Here is a 25,559-nt window from a genome sequence, read left to right as displayed (position 1 = left end):
AGCCATCCCAAAGGGTCATATATTTTTGATAATGTTGATAACACTATCCTTTTGTTGATGTTTTTCGAGTCCCCGCAATTTACTTTGAATTTAAATAAATCTTTCTGCGGTTCCCATTGAAGCCCCAGGGTTTTTACGCTTTCATTTTCCACAAGAGTGAGAACCTTGTTATCTCCTGTATCTTCTACAGTTTCCATTATTTTTGAACTGTTCGATATCCATTTTCTTAAATTCATTCCCACATGTTGTAATTCTTGAGAAATCAATTTAATTAAATTATTGGCATTTTCTATAGAATCAGCCCCAGTCATTAGGTCATCCATATAAAAATCATTCCTAATTATCTCACTTACATCTTTGTTTTTGCATTTATCAGCAATATCTACTAAAACTCTAGTAGCTAAATATGGTGCAGATGCTGTACCATATGTGACTGTTGTCAATTTATAATTTTTAATTTTTTCATCTGGAGAATCTCTCCATAAAATATATTGATACTGTTGATCATTATCATTTATATTTATCTGACGATACATTTTTTCAACGTCCGCAGATACTACAAATTCCCATTTTCGCCATTTAATGATAATGTCAAAAATATCTTTTTGAACTCGTGGACCAACCCACATTATGTCGTTCAAACTTTTATTATTTGTTGTTTTTGCTGAAGCATCAAAAACAACTCTTAATTTGGTCGTCAGGCTTGAATCTCTAATTACTGCCTGGTGAGGTAAAAAGTACTTTCCTTCTTCCTGCACTTCGACCATATGACCTAAATCCATATACTCATGCATGAATTTAGCATAGTCCAACCTTAGTTTCTCATTTCTTTTTAATTTTTTCTCAAGATTCATGAAACGAGCCATTGCTTGTTTCTTCGAATCTCCTAAGGTGACATCATCTTTAAATGGAATTGACACAATGTATCGACCATCTGAACCTTTTTTCGTAGTTTTTATGAAATGATTTTCACATATTTCAGATTCGATATCATTTTTGTCTTCTTCCTCAACTTCCCAATACCGATCCATATCTTTTAATTCGATGGTGGTTGCTACTATTGTCTTCTTACCTTTGGATTTTTTGCATCCAGAGACAATCCACCCGAAATCGGTTTTTTGACCGAGGAGGCCATTAATTTTGACCACTCCATTTTGCAGAATGTGAGTGTATAGATCTGCCCCAATTATCAGATCTACACGACCCGGCTTATTAAAGTCTGGGTCAGCCAAAGTGTACTTCTCCCACTTTGTTTTGTCAACATTAACAGTGTTGACTGGGAGAGCCCTCATTAGTTTTGGAAGTATAAGTGCTTCAACTCTTATCGTTTTCTGGGAATTATTTCGTTTAATTGAAAGATTTATCTTGTGCTTCGAGATGCACTTTCCCGTGGACGATACTCCACTGATCTCAGTTTGAGACCGAATTTTGGGCAATTTCAGAATCTGCGCAGATTCTTCTGAAATTATTGTGCTTTGAGAACCACTGTCGATCAAAGCTCGGAAATTTTCGAAACCTCCCTCAGAGGTTTGAATTTGAATGCGTGCTGTAGCTAGCAACGCTTGATCCGATGTCATACACGAGTTTACTTTATTTTCATTCGTTTTTTCTACTTTTTGGTCTGTTTTAGACTTGACGTAAATGTGTAGCATACTATGGTGATTTTTTTTACAAATCGAGCATGAAATGTCACTTTGACATTTCTTACTATAAGAGTGTTTAAGGCACTTAAAACACAAATGTGCCTTTTTTACTTTTTCCATCCGTTCAGATGGATTCAAAGCCTTAAATTTTTGACACTGTAGTATCAAATGTCCCGTACTTTTGCACATCGGACAACTGTTAGTAGACAATTCTTTCATATTGCTACTAAACACTTTTTTAGCAGGTTTTTCATCCTGAACTGAGCTAATCGAACTGAGTCGTTGCTCTAAAAATTCAATGACATCGGACAATGCTTGAATTTCTTTCGTTTTTTTAACATGGCTCTCAAATAGTTGCAGAGCTTCTTTGTTAAATTTTCTGATTATTATGTGTGCAAAGACTATATCAACCTCGTCTGAAATTTGTGCCTTTAATTTTATCATGTGAATTGACTCATTAATTGTGTCAATAAACATTCTTAATTGCCGAACTGATTCCACATTTAGATTTTGGAGATCAAGAAGGCGATTAATCTGATCGGAAAAAATTTTCCTTTTATTTTCATACCGCTTGGTTAACAATTCCCAAGCGGCCTCATAATTTTCCCCTGATCCCAACAATAAGTGAGAAACCACATTCCTGGCTTCTCCCTTAAGTGAGATTTTGAGGTAGTTAAATTTTAAGGTAGGACTGAGATCCTCCCTTAAATGTATGAGTTCATTAAATAACTCATAAAATAGGTCCCAATCTTTGGAATCTCCATAAAATGTGGGTACCTGAATTTTAGGTAGCGTTGGCAAATCATCAATTTTATGATTTCCAACTTCTACCTTATTAGGCACAATTTTCTCGAGTTTTTTTCTCATATCTTTGGTAACCATGGAAATATCGAATGCTAATTCTTCCAATATATCAGTATACCTTTTAATCGTGACGTCCGTAGTGTTTCCCTGCTTTAAAAGAACTAGCTTATCCCAATAAAAATTAATCTTCCCAATCCTAATTTCAAAAGTCTGAAATTTATCATTTTGAATATCCTCAAAAGTATCCTTTAAATATTTTTCTAACTGCTCTATCGCAGTATCTAACTGGCTTTCGCAGTTTAAATTTGTTTCTATATTTTGCTCTTTCACCATTAATTTCCCATCGGACTTATCAGATTCAGCTAACACTGTATCTATTCGCATTTTAATTTTATTGAAAATAGAGAGCATTTGCTCGTAATGATTCTTAGTGAAGTAGTCATGCGCGACTACTCCAATATGCATCAAAGCTTTGTGATTTTCCATGCACTCGGCCTTCAGCTCATCAAATTTCTTCAAATATTCAAATGATAAGCTCGGGAGATCTTCAAGCGCCTTACTGGCGTTTGTGATCTCCACCTGCCTTTTGATCAGTGCGATAGTTTGATCGGACAACATTTTATATATACTTTTTACTTTATTTGTAATTATTTAAACTTGAATTTAGTTCTCGAAAACTTAAATAATATTTTTATATAATAATATAATATAATAATAATAATGTAATAATATAATATTTGTATTTAAAAAAAAAAAATTTAATTTGATATATAGGACTTATCTGATCCTATATATTTTTGCCGCTGTTGTTGTCGCTGCTGAATCTTCGATGTTTTGTTTTTTCCGCTAGTTGTTCCGATGCTGTCCTCGCTCTTGTAGTTGTAGTAGTCGTAGACGTGCTGAAGTCCTGGAGTCCTTGTATGCAGGTTTAAAGATGATTTGAGTTTTTTTTTTTTTTTTTAGATTTTTTGGGATTTTTATTGCTTTGGTTTTTATATTGGGAGTCACTTATTTTTTTGTATTTATTTTATTTTTTGGGGTCACTTTGATATTATTATACCCGTCCAAAGTTTAGCTTTTTGATACGACTTTTTTTCGTTATTTTTTCAATAAATTTGGGAGTCACTTCTTATTTGAATTTCTTTTTGGGGTCACTTTGATATTATTAAATTTAGGAGTCACTTTTTATTTGTAACTTCGGGAGTCACTTTTTACACCCGTGATCACTTTTTCGATGTCGGCCTCGAATACGCCTGATTTTATTAAATCACTTTTTCGATGTTGAAGGCCTCGAAAACGCCAAAAATAATAATTGCTCGATGGCAAAATTATTTTTATTTTGTAATTTGTCGATTTCTCGACCACTTTCACAACAAACTTTGACGTTTTTGTTGCAATACTATAATTGATTAATTTGTTATAACAGAAAAGATTCTTTTATATCTTTTTGCTTTTTACAATTTTTTACTCTGTTTCTTACCACTGGTGGGGGACAACAAGAGTCAATTATTCATTAACACCTTAAACAAAACTGTAAGTGTTACAGATTTTATTTTTTAGGTGCTGGCCTAAGTTCTGAGTCTCTTACCACTGGTGGGGGAAAACTGCAGAGTTGTCGAAGGACCAAAATGAAATGGATGAATTAAATAAAACAACCTTTTCAGTTGAGTTCTGTATTAAAACTGAATTTTATTTTCTAAGTCCCTGCTTAGGAAACTAACATGAAATTCTTATTCTGGTCTTATCTGTGGCCTACGCAGAGGCCGCGTCTGCCTGCGCGGGAGAGTTATCTTTTGACCCCCGCACAGGAACCCTTGGCGCAGTGTGAGAAGCATCTCAAGTGATTATCTTCGGTTTGGCTCAAGTGGCCTGCACTTAAAGATTACAAGTGCTAGCACCGCTCCCTTGTAGGGTCTACAATTACAGATCATAGTTTATGGCTCTGGATCGATTTACAACTGTCACATGACATGCACAGAGCTCATAAAGTATTATAGTTTATTTTTATTAGTGTTCGTCTGAACACAATGTATCCGGAGCTCAAGGAAATCCTTTTTAGAAGATAATGTTACTAGCTGAACATAATATTAAACTTTTTGCCGGCAATAAGTAAATACGTTGGGTAAGAATATTGATTTATTGACAATATCTACAAATATGAATATTAAATATTTTGTAAATATTTTAATAAATAAAAAGTAGATAATTTATTTAAAAAAAATTGTACAATCATTTTGTTGTAAGTTTTGATAAGCTTCACTGTACTTGGACGCTGGCTGGCCAACACAAACAAACAAATGGAGCAAATGCAGCTAACTGCCGGGCGACAGATGCGGGCAAAAGGGAGCAGGGAAGGGGGCAATGAAGGAGGGAGGAAGGAGACAGGGGGACGATGGGGCAGAGAACCCCACGTAGTGGGGCATGGGCAGTATGCTAGAGCCCCCCTTTCTGGTACTGAGCAATATGGTTAATATGGCGCGACATTTCATCCGCTGCCGTTTGTTGCTCGTTCGCTTAGTCAGCCCGCTTCTCTCTAGATTTTCTCAAGGGGGGCCATCGGGAGGGGGAGGCACTAAATGTTTAGTAACCAACTGAAATAGTAGCACTCGTGTTAGTATCGGTTCATGAAAAACGAACAGCAGCAAAATAGAATTGAAAAAAATAAATGAAAACCATTTCGGTTTACATAGAGTTTCGCATGTAGCTACACGACTTGCACTTGGATTTGAATATGAATGTGCATACTTATCCACAGATAAGGTCAAAATAATAGCGCACTCAAAGTCACATTGTATTCAAAAACATTTGGATATACGAATCAGTTCAGAAAGAAGTAAAGGATTATTTAATGGAAATATCATATGAAACGTAATTTTTTGACGTTGCTTTTCATTTGAAGTTTTTTGTTTTGGACGACTTTTTGTTGGGTTGAGTACTAAGCCTAATACAAAAAAAGATTTTATTTAAATGGTTAGTTTTTAAGATTTGTTAATCTAGAACTGTGTTTCTTTTTCTCACTTTTCTAATTCTACATAATATGTAGTACATATATTAGAGTCAATCCCTTAAGTTTTAAAGATTTTCAACTTAAGACTTGTAATTATTTTCGGATTATTCTAATATACTGACCCCCGCTGTATCTGCAGGTTCAGGGGCGTGGGGAGAGGGGTCTTCGGGCCCACTGAGAGGGGAAAGTGGTAAGCGAACGACGTCAGCGTAAACTGATTACCACCGGACGATCTATGGAGCTGAACTAGCGGCACGTACGTAGCGTTTTTGGGGCTAAAAATCGAAGTGGGGGTTTACGGGGTTTAGTGCTACGCTGGGAAACCTTCGTTTCGGGAGTTAAGTTCGCCGATGGGGAAGACAGAGGGACTCGACAACCCAAAAGTTCCAGTTAAAACCGACTGCACATAGGAAGTCAGAGTTAAGACTTCAATTACAGTGGGGCACCCATGGGTTGATTGTGAAATTATAACCGAACTAGCATAGGGTTCCAAGAATTGGGCAAGACGAATAGAGCGAAAGAGAGGGAAAAAGCGATTACTAATTAATGGAACGTGCTAGCTCATCTTCGTAAATAACCGTTATACAGTCGAGCTTCTACTCGAATTACTTTTATTCAAAGAGGTAAGAAATTTAAATATTATTATAAAGATATGATACAAACATTTACATTTTAGGAAATTTTATGAAATAATTCATAACTCTTTGTTTTATTTAAGAGTATCAAACATATTATATTTTTAGTTTAATAGTTATTTTTTTTATACTTCCGAAATTGTATTGAAAGGTCAAGATAAGAAATATAAAAATAAAACTTAATTTAGTTTCCCTGCGCTTAGTGTGCCCGCTAATTTAATATTGTGAATTATCTGTTCTACGTTTATTAGCTTATTTGTTTTCCTTTCACAGTTATCTCACTCTGTATATCTTTTCGACTATATCATAATGCACATTCATAATTTACTCATCATCGCAACGATTAATCGTATTCACTCAATCAACTTGGAAACTCGGATTTTATCGTTATCACCAGCCGGCCAATGTTGTTATTGCGAAACATAGTTGGAATTCCGAAACCGAAACTTAGACTCCAACACCCACCGCAAACTGCACGTAGTGAAATTTAGCTGCCAACTAAACCAAACATGCTGCGATCTAGAAAATGTATCTTTCAGATGCACACGCTTTTCCACACCCACACAGCGATGTGTGTCTACAGCTCTATGGAGTCTGCATGAAAAAAAGGCGCACACATAACTTTAGCTTGGCATTCCAAGTGACTTTGCACACGAAAATGAACACGTGCTGCATTCGGCTCGAAGGACCACGGCTGGGGGATAAGTTGGCCAACAGGGGGGTGGTGGAGTGGGAGTGGGCTGGGTCTTGCTGGCTGGCAGCCACAACCACAGACAATAACAAAGGCCAAGTTGAGTGCAGTTAGCAGTTAGCAGCGGTGGTGACTCATGCTCACTCACTCACCAGCTCTCCCTCCCACTCCCACTCACTCGCATTTCGCAGCTGCAGCGGGTTCTCTTCGGGAAGAGCGGGATAGAGTGGATATAGTGCTCCGATAAGAGCGTTTTACTTAGGCGTCTGATTTAAAAAATTAACGACCAACTACTATTATTCAAACTTGACTGCATCGGATTTGTCATAATAATGCATTAAGCCAGCGGAAGCTGCATGCGATGATGCAAACAATATCGTTCATATCTTAAAGTCACTAAAAATTAAAAAAGTCTTAAATGATTGGAATCATTAAAATTACAAATCAAAGAAAATGTACTCACTCATATAATTTTAGATATTTATCGATTTTAAAACTATTTAAAAACATGAATTGATATTTATAAAAAATTATGATTAATACTAAGTCAAATACATGTAAATTTCGCAAAATTAGCTAATTTTTTAGAGGAAGACTTGATACTATTAAGGAAAAATCAATTTTTCCTGTGATAAAAGACAATGAACATATTTGCCAGTGTAACTCCACAAGCTAAAATTTCTTTTACGGAAAAAGTCTATTTAATAATCTTAGTACTAGGATGTTGTCCTCCAAGAATTTTCCCTGTTTTTAAATCTAAGGAGTTTTTAGAATATTTTTTTATAAATTCGACATATGGCCTACAAGTTTTAATATATTAAAGATGGAGAATCAAAACAACAAATTTAAATTAAGCTGGGTTTATTTTTAAAACAACTGACTGTTGCGCTTTTTTCTAAAGTGCCAAATGTTGGTCGCCGTTAGCCATGTCCCACTGTATTACCGAACGACTAACTTAGTTGGTCGCCTGGGACTAAGTGTTTATATGGATGTGGCTGCTGGTGTGGTGTGCTTCTGTGTGTGTTTCGTTTCTGTGGTGCGTCTGCCGGCAACTTTAGTGGCCCCGGCTAACTTTTAGCAAAAGTTTTAGGTTCGAAATACCTGCCACTAACTAAAACCACAGGCACACAGACCTAAAGCACAAGAGCCAGCCGCAGAAGTTTCCACCACGCATCGAACTATGAAAATCAGAAAAGTTTGCAGACAGAAATTTCCAGCAATGCATCCGAACAATGGGGGAAATGGACGCAGTACCTCCCTCCCCCCTCACATGACTTACCGTCCCGCTCGCCAGCGCCATCGTCATTAAAGTTGGGCTTTTCCCTCGGAGTTTAAACGTAAATATTCACAGAATCGTCACAATTACAGCAAATAGAATATAAATCACATGCGCCGCATAAAATAAACTTGAAAATATCAAAGTAACTGTAAACGAACAGCTGTCAAAGTGCGCGGGCTCGAAAGGACAGGGTTGTACTTAGCAAAACAGCTGTTCGCCGACCAGGGTTGCATTTGGGCTACCGTTGAAACAGATTTACAGTGAATACCGCTTGACAAGCACAAATCGATCAAAAAGGTTAAATATTGGAAATGAAGATTTGGGGAACATTTATATTTCACTGTAAATCATTTTAAACAGAAAGTTAGAAATGGCTCTGTAAAAAGCCTTTTACATTTTCGGTAAATTATTTGAAAACGTCAAAACTCAAATAGATAATCTCAAAATCCTCTCATAAAAATTCCGTTAAAATATCTTAATACAATTTGTATTTTTATTAGGGGAGTGTAGGGTAAGGTGACGAACGATTCGTTTTTTGAATGTAACTTTTGTAAAAATCAATATTTTTCAAAAGTGTAAACGCAGAAAGTCGCTTACATCTACTGAGCATATCCCTGTAAAATTCGAAATTCGAAATTCCAATGCAGCTAAATCCCACAGCGTTTGGCGTGAACCCTACTTTTTTTGCACTTTCAAAAGTTGTAGGGTAATGTGACGAACGATTTGTTCTTTAATGTAACTTCTCCAAAAATCAATATTTTTTAAAAGTGTAAAAGCAGAAAGTTGCTTACATTTACTGAGCATATTTCTAAAAAAATTTGGATTCGAAATTTCAACGTAGCCAAATCCCACAGCGTTTGGTGTAAACCATCCTTTTTACAAACAAAAAAATACATTTTGTTATATATTATTTACGGAAAGGTTATTTTCGATAAGAAAAAGAAAAAAGTAATAAGATAATACCCAAACTTACAAAAAAAAAATGGGCAAAGTGCAAATTTTTTTTTAAATTAAATTAAACTGACGTCACTATTAAAAACAACAATAAAACTGCAGCAGTAAATGTTATCTGGTATTATTATATTTTTTTTACAAATAATCAACGATAACAGTTAAAATTCTTGAATAAAAAAAGTTCGTCACAATACCCTACAAAAAGTTCGTCACGATACCCTACAAGGTAGACTTGGAGCAAAAACGGTGTCACTCTCAAACGGCGCAAAAGAAAAAAACGCGAGGTACCAAAAACTGTTGATAAAGATCTCATGTATACGTGCATATATTTGCCTGATTTTATTTTCCACTCATCTTTGCTCTGGCACTGCTGAAACACAAGTAAATTGAATGGGTTTGCTAGTTTGCGCACCACATTTTTAGCGAAAATTACCTCACGAACAAATTACGGGACTTCTTATTAATATTACTGTAAATACATTGTCGACACGATAAGGGGAGACGACTACATTTATTTGGAATTTTTGTCGTGACGTCATATATGAGATTCGACGAGTTCGTCACATTACCCTACTCGTCAAATTACCCTACACTCCCCTATTAAAAAAAAGAATTCAAATTGATGAACTTTATTTTTTTTTTTATTTTTTTCTTTAAAGTTACGGTTTTTGTCAGAAAACTTCAAAATTTCAGAACTTATTTTGAAATATAAAATATCCAAAAAAATAAATAATAATAAACAAAAAAAAAATTTTTTTTGCATTTAATTTAAATAAATGAAAATTTATTAGAATTAACGCTTTATAAATCCTTTTCCCTCTCCTTTAAATTCTCCGACTTTTCCTTGGCTTCCGAGTCCGATTCGGAGGAGGAGGAAACATGTCGCTTTCGGCTTGAGTGCTCCGATGTCTGGGTGCTGGTCAGCATTCTGGCGGAGATGCGCTGGAACCACCAGAAGCGACTGAGATAGGCCTCCGCCCCTCGGCTGATAAAGTAGAGCTGGAGTGGTCGCTTGCTCCTCTGCGGATGCTTCCTTCGCTTGTGGGAGAGCATCAAATCCAGAGCGAAGGTGCAGTGCAGCAGGTAAATGGCACCAGCATAGAGAGCTATAATGGCATTATCCCTGCAGCACATATAAAACGCGGGCCATTTCTCAGTCCGGAACTCCTCCAAAGTGGCCATGTACATGTGGGCATAAACGGTGAACATGTGCAGACCTCCCAGGATCCCACCATAAATGGCTTCGTGCTTCATCGTCGGTCGCTCTGCATAGAAGACTCCAATCAGGGATATAATGCCGATACAAACTGACCCGCCGTAAGTTCCACAAAGCAGGAAAATGTGCGGAACACCTTCCTCCTTGAAGCAGCCCCAGTGGACGATGCAGCATCCCAGGCTGAGCAGCAGCTCCATCAACTTGAACAGGAACCAAACGGGCTTTTTAGAGCGCACCTGCATGTTTTCTCAAATATTTGGATATATTACAATTGCGACACAAAACAGGTAGGGATACATTTAAGTTCTTGATTACAGAATTGTGGCTACAGGCCACCTACGATTAAAGCAAACTTATAACTATGGTAATTATTTTTAAACAGTTCAAATAAATCTTTTAAAATTGTAGGATCTTGAAGTAATTATTACTAGACATCGGATTTTAGGTGAAATCGTTTTTTTAAATACGATTTAAAGCCACATTTGATTGGTTACAAATTTTATTTATTAAGTTATAATTAGATTTAGGCAAAACTTGATTGCGGTTTTTGTACAAAAATGTTAACCAATCAAATGTGTCGCTTAATCATATTTAAAAAAATCGATTTCACCTAAATGCGATGTCTAATTATTACATTTTAATAAGTAAAGAAAGGCATAAAATAATATGCCCTGCATATTTGGTTATACTAAACTATTTTACACTTTTGATATTTAAACTTAAGGTTTTTTCAACTCAGCAAAATGTTTATAGATTATTTTTTCCTCCTACAATTTTCTTATCAAAGTGAGTAGACATTTACTTCCGCCAGTACTGGGTGAATCGATGGATCTGCTCCACCAACGCGGGCATTACGGCCGTGATGGACACATCCAGCAGACTCTGCAAGTGCTGCACGGCCTCCTCGTCGGTCAGACCGAGCTGCAGGTTCTCCTCCACCTTCTTGACCGCCTTGTCGGGCTCCAGCGCGATATCGGGAACAGTGGCATCCACCATGAGGGAAAATAGATTGAGCATTACGTTGGCATGCCGACGCAAATGCAAATAGGCCGTGTAACATTGCTTGCGGAACTCGTGGTGGTGCTCCGAACTAATTCCGCCCATGGCCTCCACCATTTCCTTGCTCAGCTTCATGGGCGGCGGCATGGGCTTGGGATCGCGGCCCAGAATGTAGCCGAAATCGATGTGGAAGAGCTTGCCGTTGGTGGTCAGCAGGAGGTTATCCAAATGGCGATCACCCACGCCTGAAAATGCAAGGATTTAAGATAAATTCTAATAAATAATTTAGTAATCTTACCCAGCAAATAGGTGATCACACAATAGCCAGCACAGCTTTTAATGTACGTGTCCATGACCTCCGCCGAAATGCCATAAGGGCCATTATCGCAGGGATGGTGTTTCCGGAAGAAGTTGTGGATATTTCCCTCTCTCGCAAGAACCTCTGCCACCGTGCATGAGTCCACATACTGCAGGAATCCATGTTTGGAGCTGGTGGCCAGCACTTTGTAGGGAGTGAGCTTAAGATCAAGGTTCTCTCGTCTTAACAATTTGTCCATTAGAGTGATCATCTGCAAAATGAGCTGATCCTGACGTAGATCATCGCCGTGTTTGAATATAGCAGCGTATTCGTGATGCGCAATTGAAGTGACAAAGGTGAGTCTATAAAGATTTATAGCATTAACTAGTGATTCATCAATTTGGTTTAACCTACTTGGCTGGCATTAAAGCGCTCTTAAAAAGCGATGTGCGCATGGGTACGATCTTGGTGATGTAGATCTCTGGATCCAGGGGAAATGGAATCGGCTCAAAGTTGGTAAAGTTCACCTTGAACATGTCTTGTTCGGCCAGCAGCTTCTGGAATTTCTCCGTCTTCTTATTCCGATTTCCCGGCTCTTTGGCCACCAGTTTCACCAACTTGACCAGCTCGTCGATGAAGCGGCGCTGCTTCCGGAGATTGTAGAAGATGCCACGGAGGTTAAAGTTGCCTGAAAAATATTTTAATAAATTATAGCAGTCAGCTTTCTATTATAAAAGGAAAACCTACCATTTTCTAGAACTTTCAGAAACATCTTGAGCACCATGGCGTACATGTCGTGTGCCTTCTCATCCTGCTTCCTCACCGACTCCACCTCCTCCACTTCGATGGACAGGTACCAGTAGAAGTAGTTGGCCAGCGTGGCGTTGGTGCAGGCGCGCTGGATGAGGAATGTGCAGAGATTGGCTGGCACGCTGCCAAAGCTGATACCCTCGGCCAGCATGAGGGCATTGGAATTGGAGTCGCAGGGCAGGGAACTGCTACCCGGAGTGGCGGGTGCCGAGGGATTCGGAATCGCCACCGAAAGCTGACCCGCAGATCCAGGACTCACGGACTTATCGCCCTTGATGGCGGCCAAAACGCTGGCTGCTCGCTGATTGGCCGGTATCACCGAGGCGTGGAGTCCACTGCTGGTGGCACTTAGATCGGACAGGCTGCTCTGATCCAGCAGTGAGCCATTGTCATCCAGAATGGAACGCACCACGTCGCGCTCGGGAAAGATGCAGCCGTGCAGGTGGACAATGTGCCGCGGATCCTCGTACTTGAGCGCCTGTACGAGCTGCAGCAGATAGAGCAGCAAATCCTCGTCGGGAGCCTGGGCCAATCGACTCACAGCATACTTTCGCACCTGGGGATGCGTGAAAGTGGGGCTCAGCAGCTCCAGGGCATCCTCCACATCCATGGGCGCCCAGTTGGCCAGCATCCAAAGGGCTTGAGTCACCTCGTCCTCCAGCTTCCAATTGATGCACTTCAAGAACTTGGTCAAGGCCTTTTTGTGAGAGGAGAGGTAGAACCGGAACTTCCACAGCAGATCCTGCTCCTCGCTGGTCAGGACATAGGTCGGTGGATACCTATAGACAATGGTGTGAAGCTGATCGCGAATGCTGCGGGATAGGGATTAATGAGTGGGGTTTTTATATTTGCAGATGGGTTGCCCTACCTTGCTGTGGGTTTGGCATCTCTGTCCGAGATTCCCGAACGCTCTGAACGGGCCAAACGATGGTGCTTCCTCTCCACCAGGTTTTCCTGCAATGGAATAGGGGATTAATCCTAAACAGGTCTCGGAAAATAACACACACTGTAGAAGACTTGTGTTATTAACATGTTAAATGTCAAAAAAAGATATTGACTTGTGTGTAAAAAATTGTACCTTGTGTTATTTACACGACTTGTTATTAACACGATGTATTTTAAACACAGCGTGTGTTTAACGCAATGAGTTTCTGACATTAAAGTGAACTGAAATAAAACACGGCTTTCTAGCAGGGACCGTAAATAATCATTATTTGAGATTTTTATTTTAAAAGGCCTAAATGAGGTTTTTACAAGTTTTAATCAACAATTTAACTGGTTTTTATGCACTTTATAGACATGAACAAATAACAGTTAATTGGCTTTCCAGATTTGTTGAAATGCATATACTTTGTGGACAAGAGTAAAAAGAACGTTATTTTTGACGTTTAAAACAAAATATCACAGTAGCCTTTTTAAAATAAAAAATCTCAAATAATGATTATTTACGGTCCCTGCTTTCTAGAGTTTAAGAATTTATATATGCATTGAAATGGTTAAAACTAACATATAAGACTATATTGGTTTTTCATTTTCCCTTCGACTCGTTAATGTCAGTAAGATGTAATTTTCATTTGTGTTAAAAACACAGTGTGTAAAGAACACCTCGTGCTAATAACACAAGTGAGCTGTGTGTGTTAACAATTATTTTTCACATTTTAACACTTTTGTATTTGACACACATGTCAAAAACGTTGCTCACACTGTAAAATACAATTGTTCATGTTTTTAACATGTGTGTCAATTTCGGAACCCTGCTCCTAAATGCCTTGTCTTTTAATAATCATAAATACCATTTGAATCTCTGAATCCGGTACGGATACCAACTTGGGCTTGGCCGGCAGCTTGTATTTGACATCGCCCTCGGGCTCAAAGTAGACCACGGCATACTGTAACAAAGAATATAGTTAAGAGCTGGCACAGATTACGTATTTAAGGCCTTACATTATACATATCATCCACCACGATGGCGGGAAACTCGATCATGAGGAACATGTAGTCGGACATGCGCTTCTCGCGCTCGTTGATCACCTCGATCTCGCGGAACGTGAGCCTGTCCAGCCAGTCGACCTTCTGCACCTGCCCGTTGCGATGCTTCTTGGCCAGCTTCCCGAGGCGCTGCATCTGCGACTTGGAGGACTCCTTGCCCTTGCCGGGCGTCCGACTGGGAAAGCTGCCGTCGCCCTCGACGCCCAGCCAAACGCGCAGATCGTACATTCCCTGGCGGAACATGCCGTCCTTGCCGAACACCGAAATGGAGGTGCCACCAATGACGGTCGTTTGGCCGGCGCCCGAGCAGTCCAGGATGGTCAGGACGAGCATGGCGCTGCGCGGCAGATCGGAGAACTGCAGGGGCAGCGTGACCCACTCGTTCCAGCTCCATCGCTTGCCGAATGCCTTGTAGGAGCTGGTCACCGGGAGGCAGTAGGGCCTGCCCTGGTTGAACACCTGCAGGCGCACCTGGAACGAGGGGTACTCCTCGGAGTAGAGGCCGGAGAATCGGAGGATCGGGTCGTCCAGCAGTTTCTCATAGTCCGGCTGGCGCTTCTTCCCCTCGAGCGTCCCACTGAAACACAGAGATTTTCCCTTGGAAAAGCAGTTTCTCAAGGTTTTCCTGGACATTTTCCACTTACACCTTGATCTGCACACGTTCGTGGAGCGAGGAGCTGTGTATGTAGCGGAAATGGTCGTCGGGCTGGTCCATTTTCCTGCTGCCAATTCACTTTTTCATTTATGCGTAATTTTCACGGAGCTGCAAATGCAACAACAACTGCCCACAACAGAAAACAGCTGATGGCATGGCGACGCGGCGAAGTACAGTGGGCTCTGGCTAAAAGGTTTGTTAAAATGAAAAATTACTAAGAAACTTGATTTTCCTAACAAAAAAAGTAGGTAGAAACCCTTGTTGCGTAGTTTTGTTCTTGTTTATTTATTAAAATTATATAAATAATTTAGTATGAACGATAAATTTAACATATTTTTTTTATAGATAATAGCTTTTATATTTTTTAATTTACAAAATGTTGAATAATTTTGATACATACTGCGGATATTTAAATTAAAATATTTAGAATTCAGAATGTTTGAAATTAAATTACAACAAATTTATGAAGTACCACTGCAGAACACATATCGATTAAAATATCGATGTTACAAGCCAACGATCTCTTAATCGATATGTTCTGCAAGTCATTTCGCGCTTAATAATATTTTCGAAATGTATTAAATCGGAAAATAAATATCTGTAAACTTCTTTTAAATTTTATTTATGCAATCAGAACATCCTAGTGCTACAAGTTTTTACAAGCAAACTTTTTAAAGGAGTAGAAAAAGGTAGCAAGAGATCATTTTTAAGTTTTACAGAGTAACTATAAAAAACTCATTTCTAGATATATCCGTCACTAGGGTAGGGTTATTGGATCTTATAATGCTTCACTATTTTCGTTATCTAAATGAGATTCCATTTCAAAGCTTAGCTCCTCTGGGTTGCAATTCTGATCTGGTCGCGAGTCATCGTTGTTAAGGTTTTTCTCCTCCTGCAACTTCTTAAGCTCATCCTTCTTCAAGCGCTTAAAAAATCCAAGCTAAGGAGAAATTAAGATTTTAGAAAAGCAAATTATATTACAACAATTGTTATACACACCTTGTGAAGACCATAGGTTATCGTAGCAAGCAACAGCAATCCACCAATGAGAGCCAATATTAAATACCAGATGGGAAGTTCAGCCTCTAGATTCTTGAATATCACATTTGGTTTAATCTTTCGATTAATCACAAAGGAACTCAATTGGGGATCACCCTTTTTGAAGAACTTAAAATCGGTCAGAAGAACAAAGTACTCGAAGGGATCGATAACGTCACTCAGATCCACTTTGAAGTTTATGTTTACGCTAACAGGTTTATTCGGTCTCATTCGTAGGCGCATCTCTGATCGAACGCAGATCGTCCTGTTGGTATCCTTACAGTTGAGAACGAGAGTTCGAATCGTTGGCAAATTATCCATATCCTTGATCTCGACATCCGTCGAGTTGTCAATATCTCTAGAGGAAGTGGTGATCAGGTCATAGTTCTCATGATTCTGATCGTATATCTTGATGGGCAACGAATGGGAATCGTAGGTGGCCTCCATCTTCAGACTGTTTACATTAATGATGGGCTGAACCACCTTATCGATCTTGAAGGCAATTGGAATGAAAAAGAGCAGTGTTAGCTCTTGTATGGTACTGGGTCCATGGCTTTTGACCTCGTAATGATTAATAACTTCCGCGGAGTATGGGGGTTCTTTGAGAGCAAGTTGTCCGTCTGTCGGACCCCTAAGAATAAAATAATTAGATGTAAGAAATCTCTATCAAATTCCACCCTATATTATATTGAATCTTACCCACTGACATCGATTTCGGCAAACTCCTTTAGCCAGATAACGTTGGTCTGCTGGTTGTCCGTGGAATTCTCGTCGATTCCCGTACTGATTACAGCTGCGTCGATGATCAGTGAATCTCCACTGAGTTGGCTCACATCGAAAGTAATAATAAGGGAATCGCTGTCACCTTTGACCAGCGGTCGTCCGTTGTTCAGGTCGCACACCATTACTGCCTTCCTTACCCGACAGTTTCCAGGAACCTGAGCAAAGGGCAGGCGGGAGGAGCTGGTCACGTTGAGTTGGGGCAGGTAGGCGGTCTCTCCGTGGTTGGTGACCTCGTAACTCAGGCGCAGGGTGTTTGTAGAGCCCAAAGTATAACTAGGTCTAAAGAAAGGATACTAATTAAATCGAAATCTTTACCAAACATGACCAAGCTCACTTCACATGCTCGCTTCTTAACTGAAGATCAGGAACACAAACATCTGTGGAACATCCCGTAATAAAGCTAATCTTCTCCGTTGAATATGTTTTCGGTTCGGATGGATCCACCATCGCGCAGGTTTCGCAGAACACTACAGAAGGTATGATTATTAGCTGAAAACCCCTACATATTAAGTCCGAAACCCACCCTCCGAGTTGGGAACTTTGTTCGTTAGCTCATAGTGGATTTCCAGATCGATGGGTTTGACTAGATCCTTCTCACTGTATAGCACCTTGACCTCAAAGTCCCGGCACTGCTCGTCGAGAGTCGCATTCACCTGGAAGCTTACCTCGTTGGTCTGCGTCTGGGGGAATTCAACCCGCTTTAGCAGCTTGTCTATGGAAATCCGGATGTCCAGCTCCTGCTTCTGGACCTCCTTTGTCTTGGCTGGGGAACTCAGTCGGTAGCAGGCGGAGATCTTCACCTTATCCTGCTGCGGTTTTATCTCTCGCGATTCCGACCTCACTGTCGCATGAATTTTAACCACCGGATAGGTGCGGTATACATATAAGGACTCGGCATTGGGGGCTCCGATGGCCAAGTCGTTGAATCCGTTGCCATCTATGTCCGATCCTCGGGAGAGTCCGTGTCCGAACATGTACGATCCGTACGGGGAAGGCTGCTGGGAAGGAGCCTCCAATCGCTGACTTGGTTGATCCCGCAGTCCATCTTCGCTACCCAGGTAGATAAAAACCACTCCGTTTCCTGCAAAGGGAGCTCCAACGGCCACGTCTGTAACAGAAAATAATATTTAATACGTTTGGAAATCTTTCAAAATATATGTTATATATAGGGGAGTTATAGGGTAAAGTCCAATCACGAGATTTTAAAACGTTAGATATGTGAGTTTGCAAAATGTGATATACGAATGAGAAAGTTGATAACATAATTAAACTTTGGAACCAGATTTTTATACCCGTTACTCGTAGAGTAAAAGGGTATACTAGATTCGTGCAAAAGTATGTAACAGCTAGAAGGAAGCGTTTCCGACCCCATAAAGTATATATATTCTTGATCAGGGTCACTAGCCGAGCAGATCTAGCCATGTCCGTCTGTCCGTCTGTCCGTCTGTCCGTCTGTCTGTCTGTCCGTCTGTCCGTCTGTCCGTCTGTATGAACGCTGAGATCTCAGAAACTACAAAAGCTAGAAGGTTGAGATTTCCCACACATATTCTTTGGCTTCCTACGCAGCGCAAGTTTATTTTACCCGAGCGCCACGCCCCCTCTAACGCCCACAATCGCCCACTAACGATTTTAAAATGGGTCCTGCGCCCACATCTTTAAAGATTTCCGAGAAGTATAAATGCAATTTTGTTGTGTATATTTATACCTATCGAAATGCGGAAGACATTTTTCAAATCGGACCATTCATTAAAAAGTTATACGCAATCAAAAATTATATATCTATCTCCCTCGCACCCCCTTTAGCTGCATTACGATTATTAGTCGGGACACCAACCCGACACAGCGTTCGCACTCACTTTAGCTGAGTGACGGGTATTAGATAGTCGTGACAACAACCCGACTATAGCGTTCTCTCTTGTTTCTAAATCGAAATATACTAGTGAATTAAAAAGTATAATACAAAATTATTCTTCTAATTTAGCTTGATAAAAAAACGTTATTTTAAGAATTTCATTTAAACTTCCAAAAAACTTCATTAAATCTGTATTTATGATTAATTTGACTATCGCACTATTTATAAGTTATCAACTTGTAGCGTTAGGAAAGCATTTTTAAAATAAATTGAAATTGAAATACAGAACTTTAGACCTCTAAAATATCCCTCATAATATACATAACGACTCACCATTGTATCCGTCGTGATTAATATCGCCCAATCTGGAAAGAGTGGTTCCGAAACGCCCCTTACTGCCAACTGGCGACCAAATAATCTTCTGCTTAAAGTTGAACTGCAAAAAATGGATTAAAAACTGACTAATATTTAGAAACTCATTTCCTTACCAGGCCTTTATTGATAAAAACGTAGATAGCTCCAATGTCATATGAATCCCCCCGAGCTTTTAGAGGCGCTGATACGACTATGTCCGTTAGGCCGTCTCCATTGAGATCCTCCACCAGAACGGAGTAGCCAAAGTATTCGCCCAACTGCTCTCCGTGAATCCTACTGAGGTTCCTGCCCGAAGCATCGCATATATAGGCCTCTCCGGCCCGAGGAGCAGTGGTCACGTACAAAAGGGTAGACTGGTTATCGATCTTAAAGTATCCAGAACTTACGGCGTAGCCAAAGTACGAGTCTTCCTGCTGTCTCCAATGGGCAGATTCGAGAATCAGTGGGTTATAGGCTCTCTTTTCCCGCTGGTGCAGGATCACAGCTCCTTTCCACTCATCAATACCTGGGGCTCCGATCACGAACTTGGAGTTGTCATCCGTCACATGGGCACTGAATCCCACTTCCCCCATGTAATAATAGCTACTCTTATCGAAGTGCACCTGTTTATCAGGATTCTGGAGTGGCGTGATGGGATTAACCTTTTTTCGACCTGGCAAGGTGTTACCAATCCAATAGCAAACTCCGTGCATTCTGCCTTGTGTATCGTTTGGTATTGGGTTATAGCATCGCGGGGCACAAACGAGGAGCTTATCGGTGTCCTTTGTTCCACCGTCCATTGATCCACCCAACCACTGGTGGTACTTGTCCTTCAGCTTAAGGGTTAACCATTCTTTTTTTGGGTCAGTATTTCCCTCGTTGTCCAGGACATAAGGAACGCAGGTTCCGTTTTCCAGGGAGCAACCAAATATGGCTCCCGGCTCATCAATGTCCTTCTGCGGTTCCAAGGTAGATTGGGCCCGAGGAGCTCCCACAAAAATGCTGCATTAACAGATTAGTTATGATATCAAATCGTTTTATAGCATAGGTATCAAATTTAATTCTAAGCGTAACAAAATTTGTAAAAATTAGTCGGTGGTAAAAAAACTAGAATTTCTAAATTGATTAAATTGATAGATAGATTTGATAATCTCACTATTCCTCCGACTCAGGAACCAAATTTCCTTCGAAAAGTTTTTCACTGCTTAAAGTTCTGGATTCGTATTGTAAAATTATTTTAATTACAATATTCCAAAATGATTTTTATAGATTCCACTTTACATAGATCACAACTTACCTATTTGGACGCATGACGAGCGAGAACCCAAAGTAGGAGCTTCGCGTTTGGTTTAAGTGGGTTTTCAGATGCTTTGGAAAATGTATCACTCTATTAGCAAGTGGCGAAAAATTAAAGGCTTCGGTCTGGAATTTTAAGCTCAGAAGGACGAGGAATAAAAAGAAAGACATATTTCACTTAATACAATTATTTAGGCTTAAGAACCAGAGCCCTGAGAAACTCGAAATGAAATGAAATAAATAAAATGAAACTGAAATGAAAGAAACAAGCTTATTTCCATATCATTTCCGCATTTCCGTTAGTAATCGCAAAAACCGACAAATGGAATAAACGTTCAAAAAGTTTTTAAGCAAGAAGTCAACTCAGATAGTCAAAATTACTCAAAGTTGTAATGATTATTTCCATTCCATTTTATAAACAAACAAAAACTTTAGATATACTAATGTTTTTATGCTTACTTAAATACTTAGAATACAATATAACAAGAAATTTTGATAGTAATTCTAAGACCATTTATAACATTTTCAGTCCCCTTAACTTTATAAAGTTTTTGAGGTCGTATGTTTAATTTCTCAATATCGAAACATTTTTTCTTAATTTTCCTATTCCATTCAAGTTCCAGCAGACCTCGTAGATGCTGCCAGGGGCGTTGTATCTGTGGATCAGCTCTCCAGTTTGGGTGCTCCAGATGTAGATACACTGGTCAAAGCTGCCAGAGGCCAGATGCCGGCCATCCGGACTGAAGGCCACCGTGAAGATCCGATCCCTGGGTTCGTTGAGTGTGCGAATACAGCTGCCCGTGTCGACATCCCACAGCCTGACCGTTGAATCCAAGGAGGCGGAGGCCAGGATTCGTTTCTCCTTGGAGTTACAGGTTCTATCTCCTGTGGGCGACCATGCCAGCGCAGTGATGTCACCGGAGTGACCCTGCAAAGTGCGGCAGCAGCGATCACTGCTCAGATTCCAAATCTTTAAGGTTCTATCATCGCCACCGGAGGACAGCAGTTCGCCCTGCGGACACCACCTGACCGCATTCACATGGCCCGTGTGTCCAGTGAATCTTCTAATGGGTTCCTGCACTCCCAGATATCGTTGGACAGCCAGTCCACAGCCAAAACTGGAGCACCGCAAGGAGCAAACTGTTGCCGGCAAAGACCAGTGGCTACGTCCCACACCATTGCGGTTTTCTGCCCTCCGCCGGTGAGGATGTGGTTGCCGCACTTGCTCCACTTGAGCACAAAAATTGAGGTGTCGTGTGGCTCCAGAGTGGTTTGCAGGATGCAGTTCGTTCTCCAAATCCTTACGTGGCCATCGTGACTTCCAGTGGCCAGCAGATTACCAGTGGGCTGCAGAAAAGATCAAGGGATCAATGATTGGCTGGGACCGATTCATTTCACTTACGTGCCAGTCCAGAGCAACTACATCCTTGTGGCTGGGCACCTCGATGCCATCCTTTATGAGGCAATGGCGGAGCGTCACCATAAACGTACCGGATGAGTCCCACATCCTAGCGGAGCCATCTCCAGAACCGCTGGCCAGTGAAGTATCATTAGTGGGACTCCATGCGCAGACGTACACATCGCTCTCGTGACCCCGCAACTTACGAGCCACTATCTCCATGGTTATTTCGAAGTCAACAAATACTACCCAAGTTTAATATATATTTATTTAAACCGGAAAACCAAGATTAAACCATGATTTAACATGCAACAATTATCATTTTAGATCGCGGAAAAGTAATCGATATCGATAAATCAAAACAGTGTTCATTAACTAATGTGGAAGGAATAGTAAAACCTTTTTTTAATTCCAAAATAGAAGTATAACTGTAAATTAAACTTATTGAATCAAATATTAATATTATAACACGGTTATTTCCTAGTTGTATATAGTTTAAATTTAACTAAGTGAAGTTTTTAACTAAAAGCTCATTAACTAATGTGGAAAGAATATAAAAAACTCCACTCTATGATTAATAATAATTTCCTTGTTTTTATTAAATTTACAAACAGTTAGTTAATTAAAAAACCATACATAAAACAAATAAAAAATTATTCAAATTATAACAAGGTGATTTTCTTGTTGTATCTTGTTTGAATTTAGATAAAAACCATTTCCTGACAATTAAGTTTTGAACATTAAATTTAGTTTATTAAAAATAAAGTTTTAATGGACTACGTTGTTTCAAAAAAATTAAATTTCTCGAATTTCAAGTTCACTCTAACCGATAACCACTGTATTTGCGGCGAAGTACTGGAACCGGAACCAGAACCGATTCCGAAACCAAAACTGGTTCCGCGGCGCGCGTGTTTAGCCAGCTGTTGCTCATTCGCCTCGCTCAAATCGAACTTTTTGTTTACCTCGCTGGAAACCAATTTAAATTGAATTAAGAGATGTCCACCAATGCTGCGATAGAACTGGCCCTGGATCGGGTGGACTGGCGCGACCTGGCCGCCCACGCGGATCACCTGCCGCGCGTCTACACACCCGGCGAGGTTCTGATGCCGGAGGCGGGATTCATGCGTGGTCACGGAACCTTCGTGGAGGACGAGAACATCAAGGCATCGGTGGCCGGGGTGATCCAGAAGGTCAACAAGCTGATCTCGGTGCGTCCGCTGAAGAGTCGCTATGTGGGCGAGATCGGCGACGTGGTGGTGGCCCGCGTCAGCGAGGTGCAACAGAAGCGCTGGCGCGTGGACACCAATTCCCGGCTGGACTCCATCCTCCTGCTCTCCTCGGTCAACCTGCCGGGCGGCGAACTGAGGCGCAGATCCGCCGAGGATGAGCAGATGATGCGACGCTACCTGGACGAGGGGGATCTCATCTCCGCGGAGGTCCAGGTGGGTATTTTACTTAAGGGGAAAGGTAGGGTCTTTGGCACCAAAAAATCAACCACTTCGCGATTTTTTCTATAAAAACTGGTTGGATGGATTTAATTCAAACCTTTTGTTTTTTATTACCTATCATTTAAGTAACATCCACAAATTTTTATAGCCGATACTATCGGCTAATATATCGGTGGCAAAGCGATTGCTGGAATACTATTAAAAAAAAGCGTTTTGCTCCGCTAAAAATGATCGGATTTCCCGCCCCCTGGGAAGCCCTTTTTTTCATTTTTTTTTTGAGAATTTTTTTGAGATTCCAAAATCAAAAATGCGTTTTTCACCTAAAAAATTTGACTTTCGGCTTTAAAAAAATACTTAAAGTTTAAAAACTAAAAAAAACTCTTCCCAGGGGGCGTGTTTTTTTTATGCAGAAAAATATGCGACAAATTTGAAACTTATGTACCTAAAGTCTTAGAGGTTCGGGTACTAATTTTAGCATAACTTCTAAAGTTTTTTTCCGATTGACTTAAAACCTTTTTTGTATAATCTCTAGATGTTAATCTACGAGGAAAAAATTAAAAAAAATCGATTTATTTTTTGTGCAAGACCCTACCCCCCTTAATAAGTAATCTAAGTCCTTTGCTAACTGCAAATTTTCCCACCAGAACATCTTCGAGGAGGGCACCCTTTCCCTGTACACGCGCAGCTTGAAGTACGGCAAACTGTCGCAGGGCATCCTAGTCAAGGTCTTTCCCGCTCTCGTCAAGCGGCGCAAGATGCACTTCCACAATCTGCCCTGCGGCGCCTCCGTGATCCTGGGCAACAACGGCTACATCTGGATATCCCCCACCAAGGGTCAGGAGCAGGAGGGCGGCGAGGGAGGATTTGCGCTGAATTTGAACGAGCATGTGCCTCGCGCCGATCGGGAAGTGATTGCCCGGCTCAGGAACTCCATCCTGGCGCTGGCCAAGTGCAAGCTGATGATCTACGACACCAGCATCCAGTACGCCTACGAGGAGTCCCTCAAGTACGAGGCCCACGAGCTGCTCCAACAGAATGTCATCTACGACATTGGCGAACAGACGCAGGCTCGTCTGAGGGACGCCGACGATTAGTTTGGCAATTGTGTAGACAGTTAAGGTAAATAAATAGAGGTTAAAGTCTTTTCTATTTCGAAAATGTTACTTTATATTCTTCGGTTATTAGGGTTGGGAAGGTCACAAGGTATCAAGAACATATACACTTTAGATCGGAATCGTTTCCTTCACTGCGTTGCAAACTTTAACTAAAATCATAATATACATCGCTTTAGTTGGAGCCTATGTAATAACTTGGATCAATTTATTGTTATCGCGAATTGTATCCTTAATCCAGTCCAAGAAGTGCGTAACATTTGTGTAATCATCATAGGTACGCATAACGTGGCAAAATCCAGTTCCAAAGCTATTCAAACCAGGGACCGTAAATAACACCAGTTTACAAAATAAAATCGACCTCACCCTAATCGAAGGCAACCTTAATTTTCCGGTAAAGTACATCTCCCTGATTAAGAAATGGGCACTTATAATTTTTTGTATGGTGTCAATTTTTTTTAAGTGTAAAAAACGTTTTTGGCCCTTTTTTATTTTTTATCTCGAGTTCTGGTAAACCGACTGAGGTCATCGATGACTCATTTTACAGATAATATACTGCTCTTTAACTTTCTTATACACAGCATTGAGTTTCAGTCATTAGTTTAGAAGCCACACCTCGTCAAAGTTAAAAAACTTGAAAAAAATGCAAAAGTTTTGGCATAAATGGCTTCGTTAAAAATACACGCAAAAAAACCGAAATTAGTTTTATAACTTATTCTGGTAGATGGTACTTTGACAAAAAAAACAAGCTAATGATCATTAGAATCCACCAGAAAATGAATTTTATATGAATATTTTAAGTTTGGGATAACCATGATTTTTTGGCCGTTTACAGCTGTTAACTGAGACAACAGGTCTCTGACAGGGCTCTAACAGGGCTGTAATATCCGTTTTGCCCAACTTAAAAAATCGATATAAAATTCATTTTCTGGTGGATTCTAATGATCATTAGCTTGTTTTTTTTGTCAAAGTACCATCTACCAGAATATGTTATAAAACTAATTTCGGTTTTTTTGCGTGTATTTTTAACGAAGGCATTTATGCCAAAACTTTTGTATTTTTTTTAAGTTTTTTAACTTTGACGAGGTGTGGCTTCTAAACTAATGACTGAAACTCAATGCTGTGTATAAGAAAGTTAAAGAGCAGTATATTACCTGTAAAATGAGTCATCGATGACCTCAGTCGGTTTACCAGAACTCGAGATAAAAAATAAAAAAGGGCCAAAAACGTTTTTTACACTTAAAAAAAAATTGACACCATACAAAAAATTATAAGTGCCCATTTCTTAATCAGGGAG

At 40.0% G+C, this 25,559-nt stretch overlaps 6 protein-coding genes across 6 annotated transcripts in view; 1 reads left to right on the top strand and 5 right to left on the bottom strand.

The window, feature by feature from the left end:
* The window catches only part of apt (apontic), a 49,192-nt gene extending 40,967 nt beyond the window's left edge, over positions 1-8,225 (bottom strand). The window contains exon 1 of the mRNA XM_017143296.3: positions 8,060-8,225. Within this exon, the coding sequence (XP_016998785.2) occupies positions 8,060-8,086 (27 nt within the window). The 5' untranslated portion in view covers positions 8,087-8,225. The remainder of the gene's footprint in view (positions 1-8,059) is intronic.
* Positions 8,226-9,790: 1,565 nt separating this feature from the next.
* On the bottom strand, positions 9,791-10,471 carry LOC108058479 (uncharacterized). Its single transcript, XM_017143218.3, has one exon. The coding sequence runs from the start codon at positions 10,469-10,471 to the stop codon at positions 9,815-9,817; it is 657 nt and encodes a 218-aa protein (XP_016998707.2). The 3' UTR covers positions 9,791-9,814.
* Positions 10,467-15,131, bottom strand: Pi3K59F (phosphatidylinositol 3-kinase 59F). The gene is made up of 8 exons (XM_017143316.3): positions 14,970-15,131; positions 14,281-14,902; positions 14,130-14,225; positions 13,205-13,290; positions 12,274-13,148; positions 11,941-12,214; positions 11,527-11,888; positions 10,467-11,473 (listed from the first exon to the last, which is right to left on the bottom strand). Exons 1-8 carry the CDS (start codon positions 15,038-15,040, stop codon positions 11,028-11,030), a joined length of 2,832 nt encoding a protein of 943 aa, XP_016998805.2. The 5' UTR covers positions 15,041-15,131; the 3' UTR covers positions 10,467-11,027.
* A 594-nt stretch (positions 15,132-15,725) lies between these two features.
* On the bottom strand, positions 15,726-20,474 carry ItgaPS5 (Integrin alphaPS5 subunit). The gene is made up of 8 exons (XM_044393112.2): positions 20,305-20,474; positions 19,142-20,009; positions 18,987-19,089; positions 17,325-17,909; positions 17,136-17,268; positions 16,718-17,080; positions 15,980-16,649; positions 15,726-15,920 (listed from the first exon to the last, which is right to left on the bottom strand). The coding sequence occupies exons 1-8, from the start codon at positions 20,472-20,474 to the stop codon at positions 15,759-15,761; spliced, it is 3,054 nt and encodes a 1,017-aa protein (XP_044249047.1). The 3' UTR covers positions 15,726-15,758.
* Positions 20,475-20,667: 193 nt separating this feature from the next.
* LOC108058505 (F-box-like/WD repeat-containing protein ebi) lies at positions 20,668-22,089 on the bottom strand. Its single transcript, XM_070212976.1, has 2 exons — positions 21,706-22,089; positions 20,668-21,650 (listed from the first exon to the last, which is right to left on the bottom strand). Exons 1-2 carry the CDS (start codon positions 21,922-21,924, stop codon positions 21,339-21,341), a joined length of 531 nt encoding a protein of 176 aa, XP_070069077.1. The 5' UTR covers positions 21,925-22,089; the 3' UTR covers positions 20,668-21,338.
* Positions 22,090-22,589: 500 nt separating this feature from the next.
* Rrp4 (exosome complex component Rrp4) lies at positions 22,590-24,308 on the top strand. The gene is made up of 2 exons (XM_017143261.3): positions 22,590-23,144; positions 23,795-24,308. Exons 1-2 carry the CDS (start codon positions 22,698-22,700, stop codon positions 24,242-24,244), a joined length of 897 nt encoding a protein of 298 aa, XP_016998750.2. The 5' UTR covers positions 22,590-22,697; the 3' UTR covers positions 24,245-24,308.
* The last annotated feature ends 1,251 nt before the right edge of the window (positions 24,309-25,559 follow it).

Source organism: Drosophila takahashii, chromosome 2R (genome assembly GCF_030179915.1).
Source record: "Drosophila takahashii strain IR98-3 E-12201 chromosome 2R, DtakHiC1v2, whole genome shotgun sequence".
Taxonomy (NCBI): Eukaryota; Metazoa; Arthropoda; class Insecta; order Diptera; family Drosophilidae; genus Drosophila; species Drosophila takahashii.
This window is presented reverse-complemented; position numbering and strand designations above follow the sequence as displayed.

What these genes read in the sequence shown, in the direction of transcription:
- LOC108058479 (XM_017143218.3), bottom strand. Translation starts at nt 10,471, where the DNA reads ATGCAGGTGCGCTCTAAAAAGCCCGTTTGGTTCCTGTTCAAGTTGATG.
- Pi3K59F (XM_017143316.3), bottom strand. Translation starts at nt 15,040, where the DNA reads ATGGACCAGCCCGACGACCATTTCCGCTACATACACAGCTCCTCGCTC. An exon ending in CGGATTCAGAGATTCAAATG is followed by an intron (nt 13,291 to 14,129) that starts GTATTTATGATT and finishes ATTCCATTGCAG; the next exon opens with GAAAACCTGGTGGAGAGGAA. An exon ending in TGTGATCACCTATTTGCTGG is followed by an intron (nt 11,474 to 11,526) that starts GTAAGATTACTA and finishes TTGCATTTTCAG; the next exon opens with GCGTGGGTGATCGCCATTTG.
- ItgaPS5 (XM_044393112.2), bottom strand. Translation starts at nt 20,474, where the DNA reads ATGTCTTTCTTTTTATTCCTCGTCCTTCTGAGCTTAAAATTCCAGACC. An exon ending in CTCGTCATGCGTCCAAATAG is followed by an intron (nt 20,010 to 20,304) that starts GTAAGTTGTGAT and finishes CTGTTAATGCAG; the next exon opens with CATTTTTGTGGGAGCTCCTC. An exon ending in CAAAGTTCCCAACTCGGAGG is followed by an intron (nt 17,269 to 17,324) that starts GTGGGTTTCGGA and finishes TACCTTCTGTAG; the next exon opens with TGTTCTGCGAAACCTGCGCG.
- LOC108058505 (XM_070212976.1), bottom strand. Translation starts at nt 21,924, where the DNA reads ATGGAGATAGTGGCTCGTAAGTTGCGGGGTCACGAGAGCGATGTGTAC. An exon ending in TAGTTGCTCTGGACTGGCAC is followed by an intron (nt 21,651 to 21,705) that starts GTAAGTGAAATG and finishes TCTTTTCTGCAG; the next exon opens with CCCACTGGTAATCTGCTGGC.
- Rrp4 (XM_017143261.3), top strand. Translation starts at nt 22,698, where the DNA reads ATGTCCACCAATGCTGCGATAGAACTGGCCCTGGATCGGGTGGACTGG. An exon ending in TCATCTCCGCGGAGGTCCAG is followed by an intron (nt 23,145 to 23,794) that starts GTGGGTATTTTA and finishes TTTTCCCACCAG; the next exon opens with AACATCTTCGAGGAGGGCAC.